Source organism: Trichoderma harzianum, assembly GCF_003025095.1.
Source record: "Trichoderma harzianum CBS 226.95 unplaced genomic scaffold M431scaffold_2, whole genome shotgun sequence".
In the NCBI taxonomy this organism is placed as follows: domain Eukaryota; kingdom Fungi; phylum Ascomycota; class Sordariomycetes; order Hypocreales; family Hypocreaceae; genus Trichoderma; species Trichoderma harzianum.
The window spans coordinates 3,655,851-3,673,499 of record NW_020209250.1 but is presented as its reverse complement, the minus strand read 5'-3'; the positions used below and the strand labels follow the sequence as shown (position 1 = coordinate 3,673,499).

The 17,649-nt window shown below is 52.8% G+C and overlaps 5 protein-coding genes across 5 annotated transcripts; 1 reads left to right on the top strand and 4 right to left on the bottom strand.

The window, feature by feature from the left end:
- Nucleotides 1-4,277: 4,277 nt before the first annotated feature.
- On the bottom strand, nt 4,278-5,172 carry M431DRAFT_314519 (hypothetical protein). The gene has a single exon (XM_024914250.1). The coding sequence runs from the start codon at nt 5,045-5,047 to the stop codon at nt 4,421-4,423; it is 627 nt and encodes a 208-aa protein (XP_024779447.1). The 5' UTR covers nt 5,048-5,172; the 3' UTR covers nt 4,278-4,420.
- Nucleotides 5,173-7,587: 2,415 nt separating this feature from the next.
- Nucleotides 7,588-9,497, bottom strand: M431DRAFT_75105 (hypothetical protein; the record flags this gene model as incomplete). The annotated part of the gene is made up of 2 exons (XM_024922306.1): nt 7,588-9,084; nt 9,189-9,497. The coding sequence occupies 2 exons, from the start codon at nt 9,495-9,497 to the stop codon at nt 7,588-7,590; spliced, it is 1,806 nt and encodes a 601-aa protein (XP_024779446.1).
- Nucleotides 9,498-9,950: 453 nt separating this feature from the next.
- M431DRAFT_74986 (hypothetical protein) lies at nt 9,951-12,005 on the top strand (the record flags this gene model as incomplete). The annotated part of the gene is made up of 1 exon (XM_024922292.1): nt 9,951-12,005. One exon carries the CDS (start codon nt 9,951-9,953, stop codon nt 12,003-12,005), a length of 2,055 nt encoding a protein of 684 aa, XP_024779445.1.
- A 996-nt stretch (nt 12,006-13,001) lies between these two features.
- M431DRAFT_314380 (hypothetical protein) lies at nt 13,002-15,709 on the bottom strand. Its single transcript, XM_024914249.1, has 2 exons — nt 13,989-15,709; nt 13,002-13,185 (listed from the first exon to the last, which is right to left on the bottom strand). Exons 1-2 carry the CDS (start codon nt 15,625-15,627, stop codon nt 13,169-13,171), a joined length of 1,656 nt encoding a protein of 551 aa, XP_024779444.1. The 5' UTR covers nt 15,628-15,709; the 3' UTR covers nt 13,002-13,168.
- An 83-nt stretch (nt 15,710-15,792) lies between these two features.
- Nucleotides 15,793-16,711, bottom strand: M431DRAFT_478787 (hypothetical protein; the record flags this gene model as incomplete). The annotated part of the gene is made up of 4 exons (XM_024915709.1): nt 15,793-16,185; nt 16,345-16,381; nt 16,435-16,533; nt 16,596-16,711. 4 exons carry the CDS (start codon nt 16,709-16,711, stop codon nt 15,793-15,795), a joined length of 645 nt encoding a protein of 214 aa, XP_024779443.1.
- Between the last annotated feature and the right edge of the window lie 938 nt (nt 16,712-17,649).

Below are 17,649 nucleotides of genomic sequence, written 5' to 3'. Positions count from 1 at the left end.
ATTTCGTTTAATCTATTTTTGATTTTTTTTTATATTATCTCCCTCTTGTTTTCTCTTTCCTTATCCTCGGCCGGGCTTTTCTCTATTTCCGCACCGCACTTCGCTTTTGCTGAGCGCAAGATAAGACAAGCATCTAACTGCGCGCGCTTCAGCCACGATACTTTTGCGCCGTCACATCACTCGGGGCCTCTAGCACCCTCAAACGATGAATCCAATCCAATACTAAACCAAAGGTATCACGGTGGGCCGCTCTGCTCCCAATTGGGGGCCCTCTTTTCCCCTTCTTCACCCTTCTTCTCTTCTCTTCTGGCGTTCGACCAAGGGCTGTGAGTGGAGGGCTGGTCAAGGCACGAAACACACGTTCTTGGCTTTTGCACTTGTACTACAGGCATGTCCGGAGTTGGGAGGACCCTCAGCAGCGAAATCTCGATTGCAGGCACTTTACGACACCATGGTGGATCACAGGGCCCTTGTGTTCATACTAGGTACAAGGAACGCAGCGTTTCGCGGTGAATGGTTGACGTCACGGTAAGCCGAGGGTCACGTCAACCTCGACTTTCCACTCTCCGACCCTGGGCCCCATCAAGCGTATTGGGTGTCCCATCAGACCAAGAAACAGCGCCGCTCCATCTTCGGTGCAATTCTCCTTTTGGAAGAACAAGAGAGACACGAGAGGTTTATTTTGCAGTGGGAAGAGGAAAAAGAAAAAAGGGGGGTTCCATTTATGGAGCCTTGAATTCATCTCGACATGTTTGACAGCAACTGTCGAGTACTGTGAGGTACAAGGTCAGCGAGCTGCCGATAAGACTCGACGCATTAACACAGATTACAGATTGCAGGTACATATGGACTAGTGAGCGCACCACTATCAGCAGGTAAGCATCGGGTTGGGTGCAAAAAGCAAGTTTAAAGACGGGGCAAAGTACCCCAGACCTGGGTGGCCGCGCTTACAAAGTACGAGTAGACGCCAAGGCTAGCTTCAGCTCTTGTCTCCCCAGCGAGTGTGCTAGCAGCCAGCCTTGCTCCAACTTTTGCATAGCGCCATGGGAAAGAAAGTTTTCGTGCATCAAACATCAAATCACAGCTACGCCGGCGGAAACGAGACAGCACTTTGCAATCAGGCAGTTGTGCCGCGGATATTCAAATCACAGACAGGGCATGCATAATTCGCAAACCCGGTGATTTCTGGCAGAAATGCGCATCTCGAAAAAGGGCCTCAACTCGGCCACTTTGACCTCATGGTGTCGTCATCGTGACTGTGGAAAAAGCCCTAAAGGATCCCACAGGGGACTGGAGCAACTGGAACTGGAGCAACTGGCCCTCGACGCCACACCCACAGCTCGGATCCCTTTCGACTTGCTCAAGCATGGGTGCAGTGACAGCCGGCTGAGGTCAAATGGAAGAAAAGACGGGTCCTGGGAGGAGCCCAAGGGACAAGGGTCTTGAGGGGTCTCCAAGGGCCCTTAACTTGCAGAGCTTACAAGTACTGGCAAGTATTCTAAACCCGGTTCATGTGCCGAAGCTGGGCTAACACGACTCAGTCGCTACATGCCAGTACTGCAACGGGGGACCACAGACCAGCGCAAGGGCAGGGAAAAGCGCTAGCGCCTTATCCAGGGTCGTTCGCATGCAACGGAGACAGCACGGCCATGGCCAATTATTGGAGAGATCGAGCTACTGTCGAGCGCTGGCTGCATGGCTGCGGATCTCCTGGGACGTCCGGAGACGGTTCCTAGCACTGAAGGTGAAGGTTGCTTGTGGGAACGGCCGCAGCACCACCCCGCCATGCCTGTGCAAGGACGGTACGAGTACCTACATACAGCAACATCTCTCCTGGCCGGTCCTCAGCAATGTTCCGTTCCAACTTCAAGGGTATGCTGCCTGTGCCGCCTCTAAGAGGATTTGGTACTCCGCCGTGCCCGGTGTTGCTTCTTCTTTTGTCTGCGGACAACATCTGGAGTGCAACCACATGCACGGGCACGAGTAAGCCAGAGCGGCCTAGCCACAACTCTCTTGTTGCGGCGCAAACCAATCACACGGCGGCGCAGAATCCAGAAAACACCGCGCGGGCAGGTACTTGACGATGGCGGCGGCGGTACATGGCGAACTGCGTCGACAACCCAGCGCACAACATGGGCAGTACTTTCACGTACTTTGGCCCCCCTTCCACTCTTCCACTGGCCTTCGCAACGCGCATCCGTGCGCTAATGCCCTAGATCCGTCGAGAGGGGCAAAGATGCAATTCTTGCAACGAGCATGCGCTTTTCGTGGGTGCCGGATTTGCCCCTCTCCCTCTTCAGCGTTCGTGGTCGCTTCTGCTGCGCCCTAGAGTTGCAGTGCATGAGTGCATCTCTCGCTGTCTGCACTGTTCGTTGACCTGCCCGCATGGGAAAATCAGAACTTGGGCTGACGCGGGCGATCCAAGGGGTCTTGCCTACGCATGTCCGTATGATTGAACGTATGAGCAAGCTGTCGATACGCCCAACATGTCTGTTCATTCAATTTATTTTTAGGAGCAATCAGGGTCCTGCCGCTGTGCTCTGCCCAACAGCCCAAGCACTATCTGTATGAATGCACCCAAGGGCTGACAGGTTTGAGAATTAGTACGGAGTACGCGGAGTACTGGACTCCTTTGACTCCGTAGGGCCAAGCAGTTCAGGTTGTTAGTGACGCCTCATTTACTGATGCGGAAGGACGTCTCCGGGTCCAGCAGCGTAAGGTTTATCTCCAGTGGCTTTGCACCGGAGGCTCGCACCGGGCTTTGCACCAAGCAAGCGTTAACCACTGTTCCGGAGCCATGATAGGCCACGGAGGGTTGTCCGAGACAAGGTTGAGATTATATCACGAATATCACGAGAAGGCGAGAAGGGCAATGAGAGAATGGTGACCGAAGCAATCTGCAACCAGCCGGCATAGAATAGCCGTTTTACCAAGGGATACAGGCCAGTGGCGCGGATGCCACGTACAGGAGGCAAATTAGCGTCTTGTTGTTTACTACTGACAGTACTCGTACAGCTGCCAGGCAAAAGCTAAAGCGCGGCACCTGGATAGCAATATTGGGGGTTGTTTCTTGTTGTTGTTTTGGAGCTTGTTGTTTGCTTTGTGGTTCTTACAAAGCCGGCTTTTGGGCGAGTGTGGCTGATGAGGGGGTGGAGTTTTGGAGCGGCGATACTTTTAGCATCCATCCCAGGGCAGAGCAGGGGAGCCAGAAGCCAGAGAACAAGTCCCGAGTTTCCGCAGTTGGAGAAGCAGCACACACAGAGCAACAGTACCTAACCTAGTGCCTGGCTTGGGGAGGCTTACAAGAAATTGGACGCACACAAGAAGCTGACAATTCTTGTTTTTGCGCAACAACAAAGTATCGCGCCGTCATTGCGTGGAAAGCGGAAATCAAGAAATGAAGAGGCGAGATGCTGCAATAAACACCAGTGGCTAATATAACCCAAACACAAGGAGACATCCAGTGAGAAACAAGCAATACAATGACGAGCAAAGGGAGCCCGGCGAAAGGTACGAGTACGTGTAAAAGAGAGGGGGAAGATAAGAGAGTCAAAGGCGATCATTGCCAGCCCGGGGCTAGCTTGTGGCTGCATCGCCAAACGAGTGCCTCTACTGTAGACTCTACTGTAGTTACAGGGACTACGAGTACACGTACCAGAGCATGTAAGTACAGTACGGTACTGTTCAGCGCATCACAGTTGAGCTCATGTACCACAGCATCAGGGCATCAAGCACAGCTTTCGGCTCGGTTAGACGCTGTTTTACCTTTTGTCCACCTCAGCAAAATTCTGCATCGCCAAGCACAAATGCAGGTCCAGAACCAAGCAGTTCGCTGCGTATTCGCCCTTTCTAGAATGGCTCGAAACTCGGAGCAGCGATTTGTCTGCGCTCGGCATCTTGTGGTTAGTTGGGTTGGTCTACAGTAGGCCCTGAGCTGGGTCCTCTCGGATGCGCTTCCAAACTCTCGTGCCCTCCCTCACCATCCCCCGAGCTCGTGTGAAGAGGGAAGAGGCATCCCAACGAACAAATGGTAGCGAATGGCCGCCCTCTGTTTATCCCCTTTCAATCCCCGGGCCGGGTTAGCCTTTTCGTGCATTAGGGCCTTTGCGTTGCTGACGGGGGCCGCCTCTGCCATTTCTTACGAGTACTACAAGCTTTAGCTTTTGGATAAACAAATCACGGCGCTCTACTGATGCATTCCCCGCGCGTCAACAGCAGTTTAGCTCCGCCCGCAGAGTTCAGGCTTGTCAGGCACATGGATAGCAGGCAAAAGAGAATTTGACCAGAGAAGAAAAAGTCTCGGGAGGCCACGGGGGCAGCCACAGCTACAAGGGGATGCCAGCCAGCGAGGGAACAGACGAAGAAAAAGAAAAGAAAAAGAAAAAAACACAAGTGAACCCCTTTGCTGATGACGTCTTGACTAACCAGCAGGCTCTGTCGATCGCTGAATTCCCCCGTTTGCTCTCCACGCACATGGCACCGAGGATCTCGACTTTTGCGGAGGGATCGTTGAATCCGGGCGGCCATGCGAGAAGAAGCCGCTCGACCGTCTCCCCAGACCCAAACCCTGGGACTCCGCCTGACCCCACATGGCCATGAGGCAAAAAGCTTGACCAGGCTGGGATGCTGGGATGCGATGGTACGGAGTGTGTACAGTACGGAGTACGAGTACAGCACCAGACATGACTTGTACGAGGGCCGGGCTAGCTAGCGAATGCCACAGGTACGATACAAGACAAGGACCAGCTGGACGGGGGCAAGACACAACGGAGCCGCTTGTTTGGCCGCATGCGACTGTGTCAGCCCTCGAAAAGCTACGAGATGAGATGCCCGACGCAAACGTTGTTGATACGAAACTGAAGCTTTTCGCTTCGCAGTAGCAGATACGATGCTCCATGCGCAAGCTGCAGTGCCAGTTTTGCGACCCCAACAGACTGGCGCGACGACCATTGGACATGACGTACGAGCATACGGAGTGACGACCAAGCTGCAAGCCCAATTCTCCTGTCAACTCGACGTCAACCCTGTCTGTGATCGACAGCACCATCTTTCTCTGGCCGGATAAGACAAGTGATTTTCTCCCCTACACCCCCTTTCCCCAATGGACATTTTCAAGAAATCGATCGATGACTGCTGCGCTTTTTTCTCTTTCCCACGGTATCCTGTTTTTTTTTAAGGGACCAAAAAAAAAAAAAAAAAAAAAAAAAAAAAGTCGCTCAAGACTATAATCGTCGTCGCTGTGATTGGGACTTTGTCGGGGTCCTTTTGCCACTGGCGCAATGTCAAGTTTAGAATTTGGACGTGCTTGCATTGCATGCCCATGTCTTTAAAGATCCAAGGATGTCATGACCTTGGAAAAGCAACAAAGTAGCTTCGGAGTACTCCGTATTCTGTCCTACTCCAAAACGCAGCTGCTGCATGCAATATTGTGGACAAGGCGTGTACCTTTGCTTTGCTTTTGCTTGATGGTCCCTCGATCCCCAGCGGCGTGCGACTATGAAGACTTCCATTGTTGATCATTGCTCCTTTCGTACCTTTTGCAGCCACAGGTGGCAACTTTTACGAAGCTCGATAGGTGGCTTGTCCAAGGGGGGCTCAACAATGATTCTGCGCTGGGACCGTGTTTCTGTTGCATTCCCTGGTCTTTGCGCTGAATCCTTTTCATGATGAGGAATCGTGACGGACGCTGTGAATCGGGAGGAGATCGAGATCCAGATGCTCCTTTTTCATGGCATTCCACTTTTGGGCATCAACTGCTGGACTATGTCCCCGTGGGTTCTTTCTGCGAATTTGATTAAAGAGCTTTTTTGACTGGCCAAAGGGAGATTTGTCTCTCCCCTAGGCCCATTGATACTGTGCATTAAGCGTACTCCTTTTTATTTCTTTTAACTTTTTGTCGCTTTATTGCTGGTTTTCTACGGAATACCCCTTACTATTTCCCCTTGTTCCCGGCTGTTATTTCCAACTGCACAGCCAACAACACCAACTCTCCGTTAGTCACGATGTTTGGGCCCCCTGGCAGTTGACGTGCATCTTCCCGGCGCCGCCAGTGCGGTAGCTGGTATTGCCCTATTCCAATAAAAGGATGTTCCAACGGGGTCAGATCACAAAGTCTCACTACAGAGTCCCGTCCCGCGCATCATGTCCTTGGCACTCAATACTTGACCTGTACTTGTTTCTACAAGGTAAGAGAAAAGGGGAGCAGTAACTGTACCCATGAAAATTCGACTCGTTGCCCACGGGACATTGATCTCCGGCCCTGTCTTTGCTCATCGAGATCTGGGATTTCCCAGTAGCCCCCTTGTGACTGGGAAGAAAAAAAAAAAAAAGGTCAGGTAGTCACACACCACACACACCCCCTCTTACGGAGGATTTTCCATTTCGTATCCGCATAGAGCACATCTGGTTGCTGGATTTCCCTGCTGTAACATACGAAAGCAAGCACCTTTGGCACCCTTTTTTTCTTTTTCGATATTGTTGCCTCCATTCCAACCTGCGCGCAATTGCGTTGTACATACGGACATACGAACACGCAACATGCAGGTCAAGGACAAAAATTCCAGCACATGGGGGGCTGGATGAGGAATGATACAATAACCTGGTTCAGCTCGCAACGTCGTATTCTCTCTGTCTCTCTTTTTTTTCCCAAGTCTTTGGGTACATGGAGATACATTTGTTCCCATGATGAAGCAGCCAGCCACAGTTTCTACATCCCTGTGAGTCTTTACGACATCCATCCAGTTTTCATCGGTTTTGCTTTTTTCTGATCCTTGATATCACATTACGATGTGACAGGCAGCCTTTTTCGATTTTTAACTTTTTTGTGACTGAACAACACCTGTCACCTGTCATCTGTGATATGTACATACCTGTACGAACATGTAAATCATGTCCATCTCTCCCAAATCACCCAAAACCCAAATGTAACCTAAAAATGCCCATCACAGCGCAAATCATCGTCAATTCACACACGCCCCCCCCCCCCCCCCCCCCCCCCCCCNATTCCCGTCAATAATCGCATCCCGTCCGTCACATTTCACAAAAAAATAAAACGAAAAAAGAACGGGATCCTCGTCCCTGGCAGCTTATACCTGCTCAAGCCGTTTAGCCTAACTTTGCATGATGTAAAAGTGTAGCTCCCCCCTAAACAAGCAGTTCGAGCATCAGTCGGGCATCGAATAAGGAAGAGCGTGTCAGCCACATGGGAATCTGATTTCGATTGAAATCGTGCATGTACATCTTTTTTGATCATCGTTTTGGCACGACATTGATCGCCGCCTAGGTGAGGAGAAAGATTGGCGTGAGAAGAATGTTCTAATCTTCTACGGCTTGGACTTTATAGGTAAGGAACAGCAGAGATGCGTTTTTGGTGTACTTCAATCAATCTGCATATGCCCTTCCGTTTAGAGGATGGCATTTGGTAGTAGTATTTCTATATACACACACACATTCTTTGAGCAAGCCTTGGTAGTTTAAACGCCTAGATAAAATAGCACCACTTTCCAATACCGTGGTGAACAACCATCAATACGCAATAGAATAAAAGTCAAAAGCATCTGAATCCCCCTTTTCCTACCGGGTAGGTCCTCATTTTCGGTTCGGCACCGGAGGCGGGCCCATCTTTGAAGCTCCGGTGTCGACCCGCTTCGACGCCGGCAGGTCCGGGACTTTGAAGCCACCTCCTCCGCCGTTGCCGACCTGCGTGAAGCTGCCGCCCTTGAACCACTTGTCTTCTTCTGCTTTGCGCTTCCGGCTGAGCTCGGCGCGCACCTTGGGATCGACCAGCTCCAGACCTTGGACGGGAGTGAAAGCTAGTGATGACTGAGTACCGGTCGCAGAGCCGACGGTGCTTCCCACGCCTGATGTCCGGAGCCCCTTTCCGCGTAGGTCCATGCCGGGAGCCATGCCAAAACCTCCGATGGATGATGCCGTGCCTCCGCCAAGTGTGCTGGCGCCGCCCCAGCCCTTGTTCTTGACGCCAAGTTTGGCCCGCGTGCGCTGATCGACTTGCATGCCGCGAATACGTCCGTCGTTAGACTGGCCAATCATGCCCATGCCCACCGTGCCTTCGCCCGTGCCGTAGCCGACTTCCTTCTCTTCCTTGCCAAATGCCATGCGGTTTTGGGCCTTGCGCAGCTCCGTCATGGCTAGCGCCTCCTTGGCCTTCCTGGCCCGGCGACCACCTCGCTTTCGGGCGGGCTTGTCGTCAGGTACAGGAAGCGCTCGCTGTCCCTTGTTTGGCGGGGGCTCGGTAAGCTTCTCTAGCCTTTCCAGACAGGCAGATTTCAGTTGCTCTCCTGTTGAGCCGTCGGCGCTGGAGTGGATACGATCAACTCGTGCGGCCAAAACGAGTTTGGCTGCCACGATTCTCATCGCTTGCTTCTTCAGGTCGTTGGGAATACCCCGAATAATCTCAGAGTTGTAGAGATAGCCTTGCTGACGGATGCCGATGTTAGTAGCCAGGCCGGCTTGTCGTTTCTTGGAACCCCAGGAGGGAATGTTGCATGCTGGTGTCTTGGACAAACCCGTCAGACCGCCCGCAGCATTCAGAAGTTGTGCAGCCGTGAGTGAGCCGATGAGGATCGTCAAGTTGGGTGCGAAAATGTTCATTCGTGATTGCACGTATTCTGTGAGAGTCTGCTTCGCTCTGTGCAGGGCAATCATCATTTCGCAGGCCTGTCGTACTCGTTGTAGCTCCTCGGCCACCATTTCATGTCCTTTCGAGGTGGTGGCTTCCACAGTAACAATCATGAGAGAGGGTCCGTCAAGGACAGCCTTTAGCCCGACACCAAGAGGGTTGTCTGTCGAAGTCTGAAGCACTTTGATATTCTCAGAGTCCATGGGACCGTTTCCAATGATGGCCACCACCTTGGCATATTCCAAAGGAGTCGTAACGAGGCGTTCTAATTCGGGAAAACGAGTCGAGTAATGATCGCGAATGAACTTGTGTACAAGCGCGACTTCGCCATCGATCATGGTTGATAGGCTGTTGGATTGCGTCAAAAGGTGATACTCGGGGTGATCTTCGATGTTGCCAACGCTGGTTTGCTGCGCCGTCGGTTGCGACTGGTAATATGTGATTTTCTGTAGGAGTCGAGCCAACACGTCAGGGCTAATTGCTCATCTCGAAAACGATGTAAACAAGCCATCCAAAGAGGATTTGGGGCAAAGGGAAGGGATTTACTAACCTCGAGGATAGGTTCCAGCGTCTGCATCAGACTGGCCACGCTGCGGACATCTTTGACGGCACCCAGCTGCATCTTCTCGACCTTTGCCTTGGTTGCTTCTGCATCCTCCATGTCGTTCAAGGCAGCCGCGCCTTCATCTTCCGAGGCCTCCTCATTGTCGTCGTCATCGTCCACATCCATGGCATCGCGATCGCCATTTGCTGTCTTCTCCGGCTTTTCTGTGAGTACGAGACCTTCGTTGTCCAGCTCATCTGCCTCGTCTCCTGAGCTTCCAAAGTCGTTGAGCAGATCGTCGGCGACTGTCGACATGGTGGCGACTGGCTGGCGAACAGGTCTATCTCTCTAGTCGCGGCTGTATCTTTGGAAATAGAAAAGTAAAAGAAAAAGAATTGTTTCGATCGGGTGATGTGCAGCTTGCAGGATTACAAATTGCTTTGTTAGGCTTCTTTTTTTCTGATTTGAATGAAGCTGCGAGGCTGAGAAACAACAGGCAGTAGTAGGCAACTTTGGAGGTGGCCCGTGCGCCATCACACCAAACCAAAAGCTTATCGTTGCGATAAGGCGCCGCTAAGTACTTTGTACACACTCCAAGCACGTCTGTCTGTTCCGCCTCTCCCAAATTTCAAAGCCTCGTCAGTTGCTTGGGGCTCGTTGAGCAATCTCTGGCTGCCGCAAGAGCTCGTTCCGGCTCATCGAAGCGAATTTCGGATTTGGTTTCTACACAATCGTCTTTATCAAGCGTCGCACAAGCTATCCGGCACAATGGAGTCGTCGCGTGGCCCTCCCAAGGTCAAAAACAAGGCCGCTGCGCCTATCCAGATCAGTGCCGAGCAGCTGCTTCGTGAGGCCGTCGACCGACAGGAGGTTCAGATCCAGGCACCGACGCAGCGATTCGCCGATCTCGAAGAGCTTCACGAGTACCAGGGCCGGAAGCGAAAGGAGTTTGAGGACTATGTCAGGCGGAATCGCGTCAAGCTCAGCAACTGGCTGCAGTACGCGCAGTGGGAGCTGGAGCAGAAAGAGTTTGCCCGCGCTCGATCCGTCTTCGAACGCTGTCTCGATGTCCATCCTAATGATGTACAAGTGTGGACGCGGTACATCGAGGCTGAGATGAAGTCGAGAAACATCAACCATGCCCGAAATCTGCTGGACCGCGCAGTCACGCGGCTGCCCCGAGTCGACAAGATGTGGTACAAATACGTCTACATGGAGGAGATGCTGGGCAACATCCCCGGAACGCGACAGGTCTTTGATAGGTGGATGCAATGGCGACCAAATGAGGCGGCATGGAGTGCGTACATCAAACTGGAAAAGCGATATGGCGAGTTTGACCGGGCACGCGAGATCTTCCAGACCTTTACCATGGTCCACCCTGAGCCCCGAAACTGGATCAAATGGGCCAAGTTTGAGGAAGAGTACGGAACGAGCGATCTGGTTCGCGAGGTCTATGGAACGGCGGTTGAGACTCTAGGCGATGACTTTGTCGACGAGAAGCTATTCATTGCCTATGCTAGGTTTGAATCCAAGCTCAAGGAATATGAGCGAGCGAGAGCCATCTACAAATACGCCCTTGACCGCCTACCCCGATCAAAATCAAGGCTGCTGCATTCGGCATACACGACATTTGAAAAGCAATTTGGCGACCAGGACGGCGTGGAAGACGTGGTGCTCTCAAAGAGACGGGTGTTTTACGAAGAGCAGGTGCGCGAGAACCCTAAAAACTATGATGCGTGGTTCGACTACGCCGGCCTGGAGGAGGCATCTAGGGATGCAGACCGTGTTCGGGATGTCTACGAGCGAGCGATTGCCCAAGTGCCGCCAACCCAGGAGAAGCGGCACTGGCGCCGATACATTTACCTGTGGATATTCTACGCGGTGTGGGAGGAGCTCGAGGGCCAGGACGTGGAGCGCGCCCGCCAGATTTACACTACATGCCTAAACCTGATACCCCATACCAAGTTTACGTTTGCCAAGATATGGCTGCTTGCGGCGCAGTTTGAGGTTCGACAGGGCGACCTGGGGGCTGCTCGGAAGCTGCTGGGGCGTGCGATTGGCATGTGCCCCAAGGACAAGCTGTTCGACGGCTATGTCGATCTAGAGCGGAAGCTTTTTGAGTTTGTGCGCTGCCGGAAGCTATACGAGAAGCACGTTCAGTACAACTCGACAAACTGCCAGACATGGATCAAGTTTGCCGAGCTGGAACGCGGCCTAGACGACCTCGATCGTGCGAGGGCCATCTTCGAGCTGGCCGTCAGCCAGCCCCAGCTGGACATGCCAGAGCTGCTGTGGAAGGCCTACATCGACTTTGAAGAAGAAGAGGGCGAGTACGAACGGACGCGCGACCTGTACGAGCGACTCCTTGAAAAGACGGACCACGTCAAGGTCTGGATCAGCTACGCCCACTTCGAAATCAACATCCCCGAAGACGACGAGGCCGACGAGGAGCAGGAAGAGGAGCAGCCCGTCAGCGATGAGGCAAAGGCCCGCGCCCGCAAGGTCTTTGAGCGCGCCCACAAGAGCATGCGCGACAAGGACCTCAAGGAAGAACGCGTCAGCCTGCTCAACGCCTGGCTGTCGTTTGAACGCACGCACGGCTCCGACGCCGACGTGGACGCCGTGCAGAAGCAGATGCCGCGCAGGGTCAAGCGCCGGAGAAGGGTCCAGGATGAGAGCGGCGGCGACAACGAGGACGTCTACGAGGAGTACTTTGACTACGTCTTCCCGGCCGACGACCAGCAGGCCAAGAAGCTGTCCAATATCATGGCCGTGGCGCAGAAGTGGAAGCAGACAGGCGGCGACTTGTCCGGCGCTTCGTGAGGGTTGTGCGCGATTCCTTCTGTCGCTGTATTTACACCGTTACTCTTGGGGGCAGAATACAAAATAACCCCGTCTAATACTCTGATACATCTGTCTGTCTTGTCTAATTTCACTCCCCTCCCCTCCTCACGCTGCCATCCACTGTGATTTCACGCATACATGCACTCCTCACAAGAGAGGACCACGATGAGACACATGGGAGAGGGGGCCACTCACATACCACATACATACGCATATGTACATGCAACCCGCCTCAAACATCACGATATCAAAATCCATTCGCTCCAGGGGGGACGCACTACGACGTCACCACTATTTCACATTGCATGCTCCCATGCAGCAGTGGGGGTGTAAGTGCTCGGGCCGCCGCACTGTGACGTTTCAGACTAGGGAGCCGAAAAAACAAGGGGGGAGGAGCAAAAAAAGGACGTGTCCGAGATCTTGATGCAGTTGGATGCCGCTTACACAAGTCATGATGTCATAGACTTGGGGAAATCTTGAATGCTGGAGTTTTTGCCAGGGAGTGGAAAGAAAAGATTGCGTAGTTGTTCTTTTCTTGATTGGATTGACCAAAGGCTACGAAAAGGATAATGTCTTAGTCCATATGCAAAATGATGAATTTACTTGAAGCCATGCATTAATCACACAGTTTTTTTTGTCCTCTACCTTTCCATTATATAAAAAACATAAAAGCACTCATTAATATCAGTCATCATAATTCGTAAATCGGAGTCCAGCTTGCCAGGCCCCCACACATGCAAGGAAATCAATGTAAGCCATCCAAGGATTTCGTCCCTCAACCTGTTTTCCAACCCGAATGTTCCAATCATCGTAGATCTCCCTTTGCATCGCCCGCCCTGGGCCGTCTTTGCCGTTGCTACTGCATATCCCTTCCTGCTTCATCGAGATTCTGGGATGTGCCACGTTACCTAGCATGGCCGTTATCCAAGAATTTGTCAAGCCCGCGCCTTTCTCGTGTTGGCCTGCATGGAAACGTGTAGCCATCCATGCAAAACGCCAGATCCGGCCTTGATTCCGAGAAATAACTGGCTACTCTCGCCAATCGATCGAGTTGTGGCCGTGCTCGAGCATGCCTATTCTCCGCAATGGCCATGATTCCATCCTCTCGGGTGCATTCCTTATTCTCCGGAATGAACAAGCACTCAGTAGCGCCGGTGATCTGTAGCAAATCAATCATCATTAGTCAGTTGTTCTTAATATAGATGCAAGAGTATTGAAGAAAACAATTTTGCTAAGCTCGAAGCTCAATCTATATAGCAGCACGCAGCACATGAAGTTTCATTTCAAAGGTTCCACGATCTCTGATTGGAAGGTCGGTAACCAATGCCAATATTAGAATGAATGTAGTCTTTCCGCATATATACCATGCAAGTCGTGTATCGAATGGTTTGAGTGATGGGGTGAGCCTGTAGACTCTGAGACGTAGAAATGGAATGAAAGCCTGCCATATGAGGAATGTTGTTGGTTGGCGCTCAGACTCCTTAGTGGTGGTGGCTCAATGGCTATCTCGCCTGAGAGGCGGTTGGAGTTGAGAGACCGCACTGTATCTGCGGTCGAGGATGTATACTCCATCCTCATTGTCTCCATAGTATCCGTCGTTTCTTGGTCGCGATGAAGTTGACCAGCTTGAGGATCGCTTTCTTTCTCCAAGCTTCTGGCGCCTCTCTGCTCGCCTCTCACGACGGCGCTCTTTTTCGTTCCTCCACTCTCTGCACTCGTGGGTCATGTCTCTAGCTTCTTTGAGCTCGGATAATGCGCCCTTGATACCAATGGCGGCTATACCGACTGAAGCTGCGTCTTGCATAATAGCTTTGGCCCTGAGCTTCTTGGCTTCTTGTGAAGAAAGAAGGCCCTCCTTGACTGCTTCTTTCCGTGCCTTCCTCTTCTCCATGCTTTTATAGACTCCATGTGCTGCGTGAACTGTGGCAATGGTCGCAAGACCTGTAGTTATCATTTGCTTACCTCTCATTTTCTTGGCCCTTCTCTCATCCTCGGAGGAGTCTCCCAAATCGGACTCGGATCCATAACCACCTCTCCTGCGCGACTGGTCCCGAGATCGAGAACGGTCTCGGTCACGGGACTCTTCACGGCCTCCACGGCGGCGGTATCTGGGATCATCGTATACGTGATCATCATCTCGTCGACCGCCGGAGTGGCGTGAGCTCCGGTCGTCATAGTCGTCATCATAATCGCGTCGGCGACGGTCATCGGCAGCGACGAGAGCACCACTGCCGAAGCCTAGCTTGGCAAGACCATCTCGTGCCTTGTCCACAACGCTGCGGCTTCGGCTACGGTGACGATCCCGATCTCGCGAAGGGCTTCTGGAAAAGCTCCTGTCGCGTCCACGGGATCGCGATCGATCAAAGGCCTTCTTAGCGCCGAGGGCACCCAATCCGGCCGTTGCAAGTGCTGCGAGGCCGACGCCTCCATGGCCGTCCTTTGATCGTGCACGGGATCGGGAGCGGCTTCTGCCAGTGCGACGGTCCTCTTCAATATCATTCCTGGAGCCGTTGATCAAGCGGTTGCCCACCAGACCTCCGATGACTGACTCGGCGAGACCCAGCTTTCCGTGGTCCGCGCCGTGGGCGGCATCCACAGTGGCGGCACCGGCAGCAGCAGTGAGAATTCTTTTGGTCTTTTCTCCTCTCCAGCCGCCGGGCTCCTTGGCGACCCGGAAAGCCTCGGTAGCTCCGGCAAGAAGCGAGGCGATGGCGGCCTTTTGGACTTTGCTGGCACCTCTGCCGCTTCTGGAGCTCGAGCGGGAGCGAACGCTGCGGGAGCTAGGGCTACCACCGCGGCTCCGAGTGTCAGAGTGCTTGTCGTCACCTAGGCCAGTGAGAGACTTGACGGCGGCTCCAAGGCCGGTAGCGGCAATTGCACTCTCAAGGAAGTTCTTGTGGCCCTTCTTCTCCTTGGTATCGCTCTCACCATCTGACTCGTAGTAGTCATCAAGGCGGCCGTCCCGGCCACGCTGCAGAATGTAGGTTGCCTTTTGATCCTTCCTTGCTTGCTGCTTGCTGTAGAACTCAGCACCTCCATAGGCAGCGAGTGCGCCAAAGCCCGCGAGCGCGGCCGACGAGAGTGCATTGCGCTGCACTGGAGTGCCATTTCCCTCCTTCTTGGCTTCATGGCGGTCATACAGTTCCTTTCCGCCCACGAGGAGGGCAGCGCCGGCAACAGCAGCAATGAGCTTCTCTTGCTTCGACAAGGTCTTGGTGTGCTTGGGCTTTCTGTCGCGATCATCGCCTCCATGGCTGCTCCCAGCATACCTGGAGTGGCGGTCACTCTCCCGGGCGTCAAGCCGCGATCCATAAGTGCGGCGATATTCGTAATCCTCCTGGTAGTAGCCGGGCTCTGCAGAACGAGCACGGCGCGCATCGTGAGTGTGAACATAGTCTCGTCCACTAGGTGGCGGGAAATCACGACGAACTTCCTCTACAGAGAGGCTGCTGTCGCGAGGGTCTGCGCGAGGAACGAGGTCGCGGTTCCGAACGTTGACATCTCCATAGTTGTCAAAATAGCGGGGATCGCGCTCATCTACAACGTCCCCTCGCAAGTAGCGACGGGAATATTCGTAGTCCTGCCCGCTGTGGCTCGCCATTTGAAAGAAGAGTTGATTCTGCCTTGTGTCGTCCTGTAGAGGGTGGTTGGTTCGTAGAGATGAAGCGTCTAAGTGCGCCGGCGGGGTAGCTGGCTTTTATAATATGCCGCACAAAACTGCGGACGAAAGCAACTGCCGATCTAGCCCTTGTATTTATTTATTGCTTTACTTTGGTGCAATAGTCAGCTGAGATGCGCTTCTGTCGATGTTTCTGTTGGAATCTGGCGCGTTGATGCTGGTGTTGCAGCAGATATACTCGTAAGGGCAACTAACAGCTGGAAGAGGTTTGAAGAAGTAAAAAGAAACTTCGGCTGCAAGATTTGCGAGAGGCAGGACCAAAAGATATTGTCGAATTGGGGGCCTTGGAAGGAGGGACTTGGCCGCAGCGCCTGCATGAAGCAGCGGGGCAAGACGTAATGGCGACACATGAAGATGACCGGGGGCAGGCGCACCCCTGCTGTTGCCCTGCTTTTGTTTTTGCCTTGCGCTCAGGCTGGCGATTTGATAGGGCAAGGCGGTCTGAGCGGCATAATTGCTGAACTGCAGGCTTTCACCGTACTGTATGTACCTAGAGTAATGCACTGATGCCATGCACAGACAGAGAGGCCTGTGGCTCAGCAGCTGCGCCTCATGGTTCAGTTGGTTGAGATTCTTGTGGTCGTAACGCTTGAGGCGATATCCAGCAACCTTGAAGGGTTATTTGATCTAGGTACTCACCTTAGTACAGGTAGCAACTATCTGCTCAACATTCGTGCTATCAAAGATTAAACCCACACATCATGTCTCCCAACACACACACGCACACACAGACTCGGGCGCTCCGATTCCTCCCACTCGCTCTTGTGGTGTTCATCTTCAGCCTCAGCAGCCAAGCAGAGAGGGAGCGCTTCTAGGCCTGTTAGGCTCCTCTACGTCTGGTCAAGCTTCGGTCGGTCGACTGAACCAGAGCCAGCTGAGTCGCCTCATACCCGTCTTGGACACCGGGTGACTGACAGCTGCTATCGCACCACAACTCCCCTACACAAGCACATTGTATCGCCTGACAGTTTTCAAGTCTACGTGAAGTCTGTATCTCCCTTGCCATGCCGTCTCAACAACCTCGCGGGAGAACCCATGGCCACCCGCCGCCTAGAACAAGCCCCAACGCCACATCGAGCCTGAGCCCGAACCTGAGCGCCTCTTTTGCACAGAATTCCATCTCCCTTATTACATACTTCTCGCTCTCATTCCCAGGTAATCTAGCACTTCGACCCCGCTTCCGCTCCCGAGGCCTCACCCGCTTTTTCAACTTCGTTAGCCACACACGCCAGCCACCCGTGACTTGACCTCATTCGCCCTGGATGTGGCTCGTGACGGGATTTACTGGTTGAAACAGAGGCTGTCGCTCGAGCCACTTTATGGCGGGGTGGCCTCTTTGGAGAATGATGTCATGCCTCTTGCGCACAGGGAAAATGAAATGCTCCCAACAATATGTGCCGTGTAAAAGATACAGATTTTGTATCGCATCAGCTACGACCGTCTATTTAGTCATCACCACCAGTTACATCATTTACAGTCAAATAGACTAGTACGCAGTGTAGAAAAAGAACATTACAACATTTTGGCTCTACACTCGTTTCCCTCGTAAATACAACCAGGGCAACGGCTTTACAATGCCATATTCCCTTTCTAGCCTAGCGCAACTTGCACCTTATCGTGACGTTGCCGTACGGAACAAATGCTCAAGTCTCCAAGCCCAGCAGCCGAATGCTACTCTGGTATCGCCTTGCTATCCAAAGATAGGTATAGAGAGCTTTGCTTGTCCTGATTACTTTACCCATGTAAGAATAAAAAATGGCATAATTAAATGGAGCCGGAAGAGAGAGAGAGAGGAAAAAAAAGAAAAAGTTCAAGCTACCCGCCCGCTATGTGACGACGTATGTGACGAGGCTCGGCCTGGGCAACTGTCTACATTCCAATCATACACGCTTTATCGGCGCTTGAACTCGACAGAATTTGCCATCATTTCATGCTTCTCGTTTT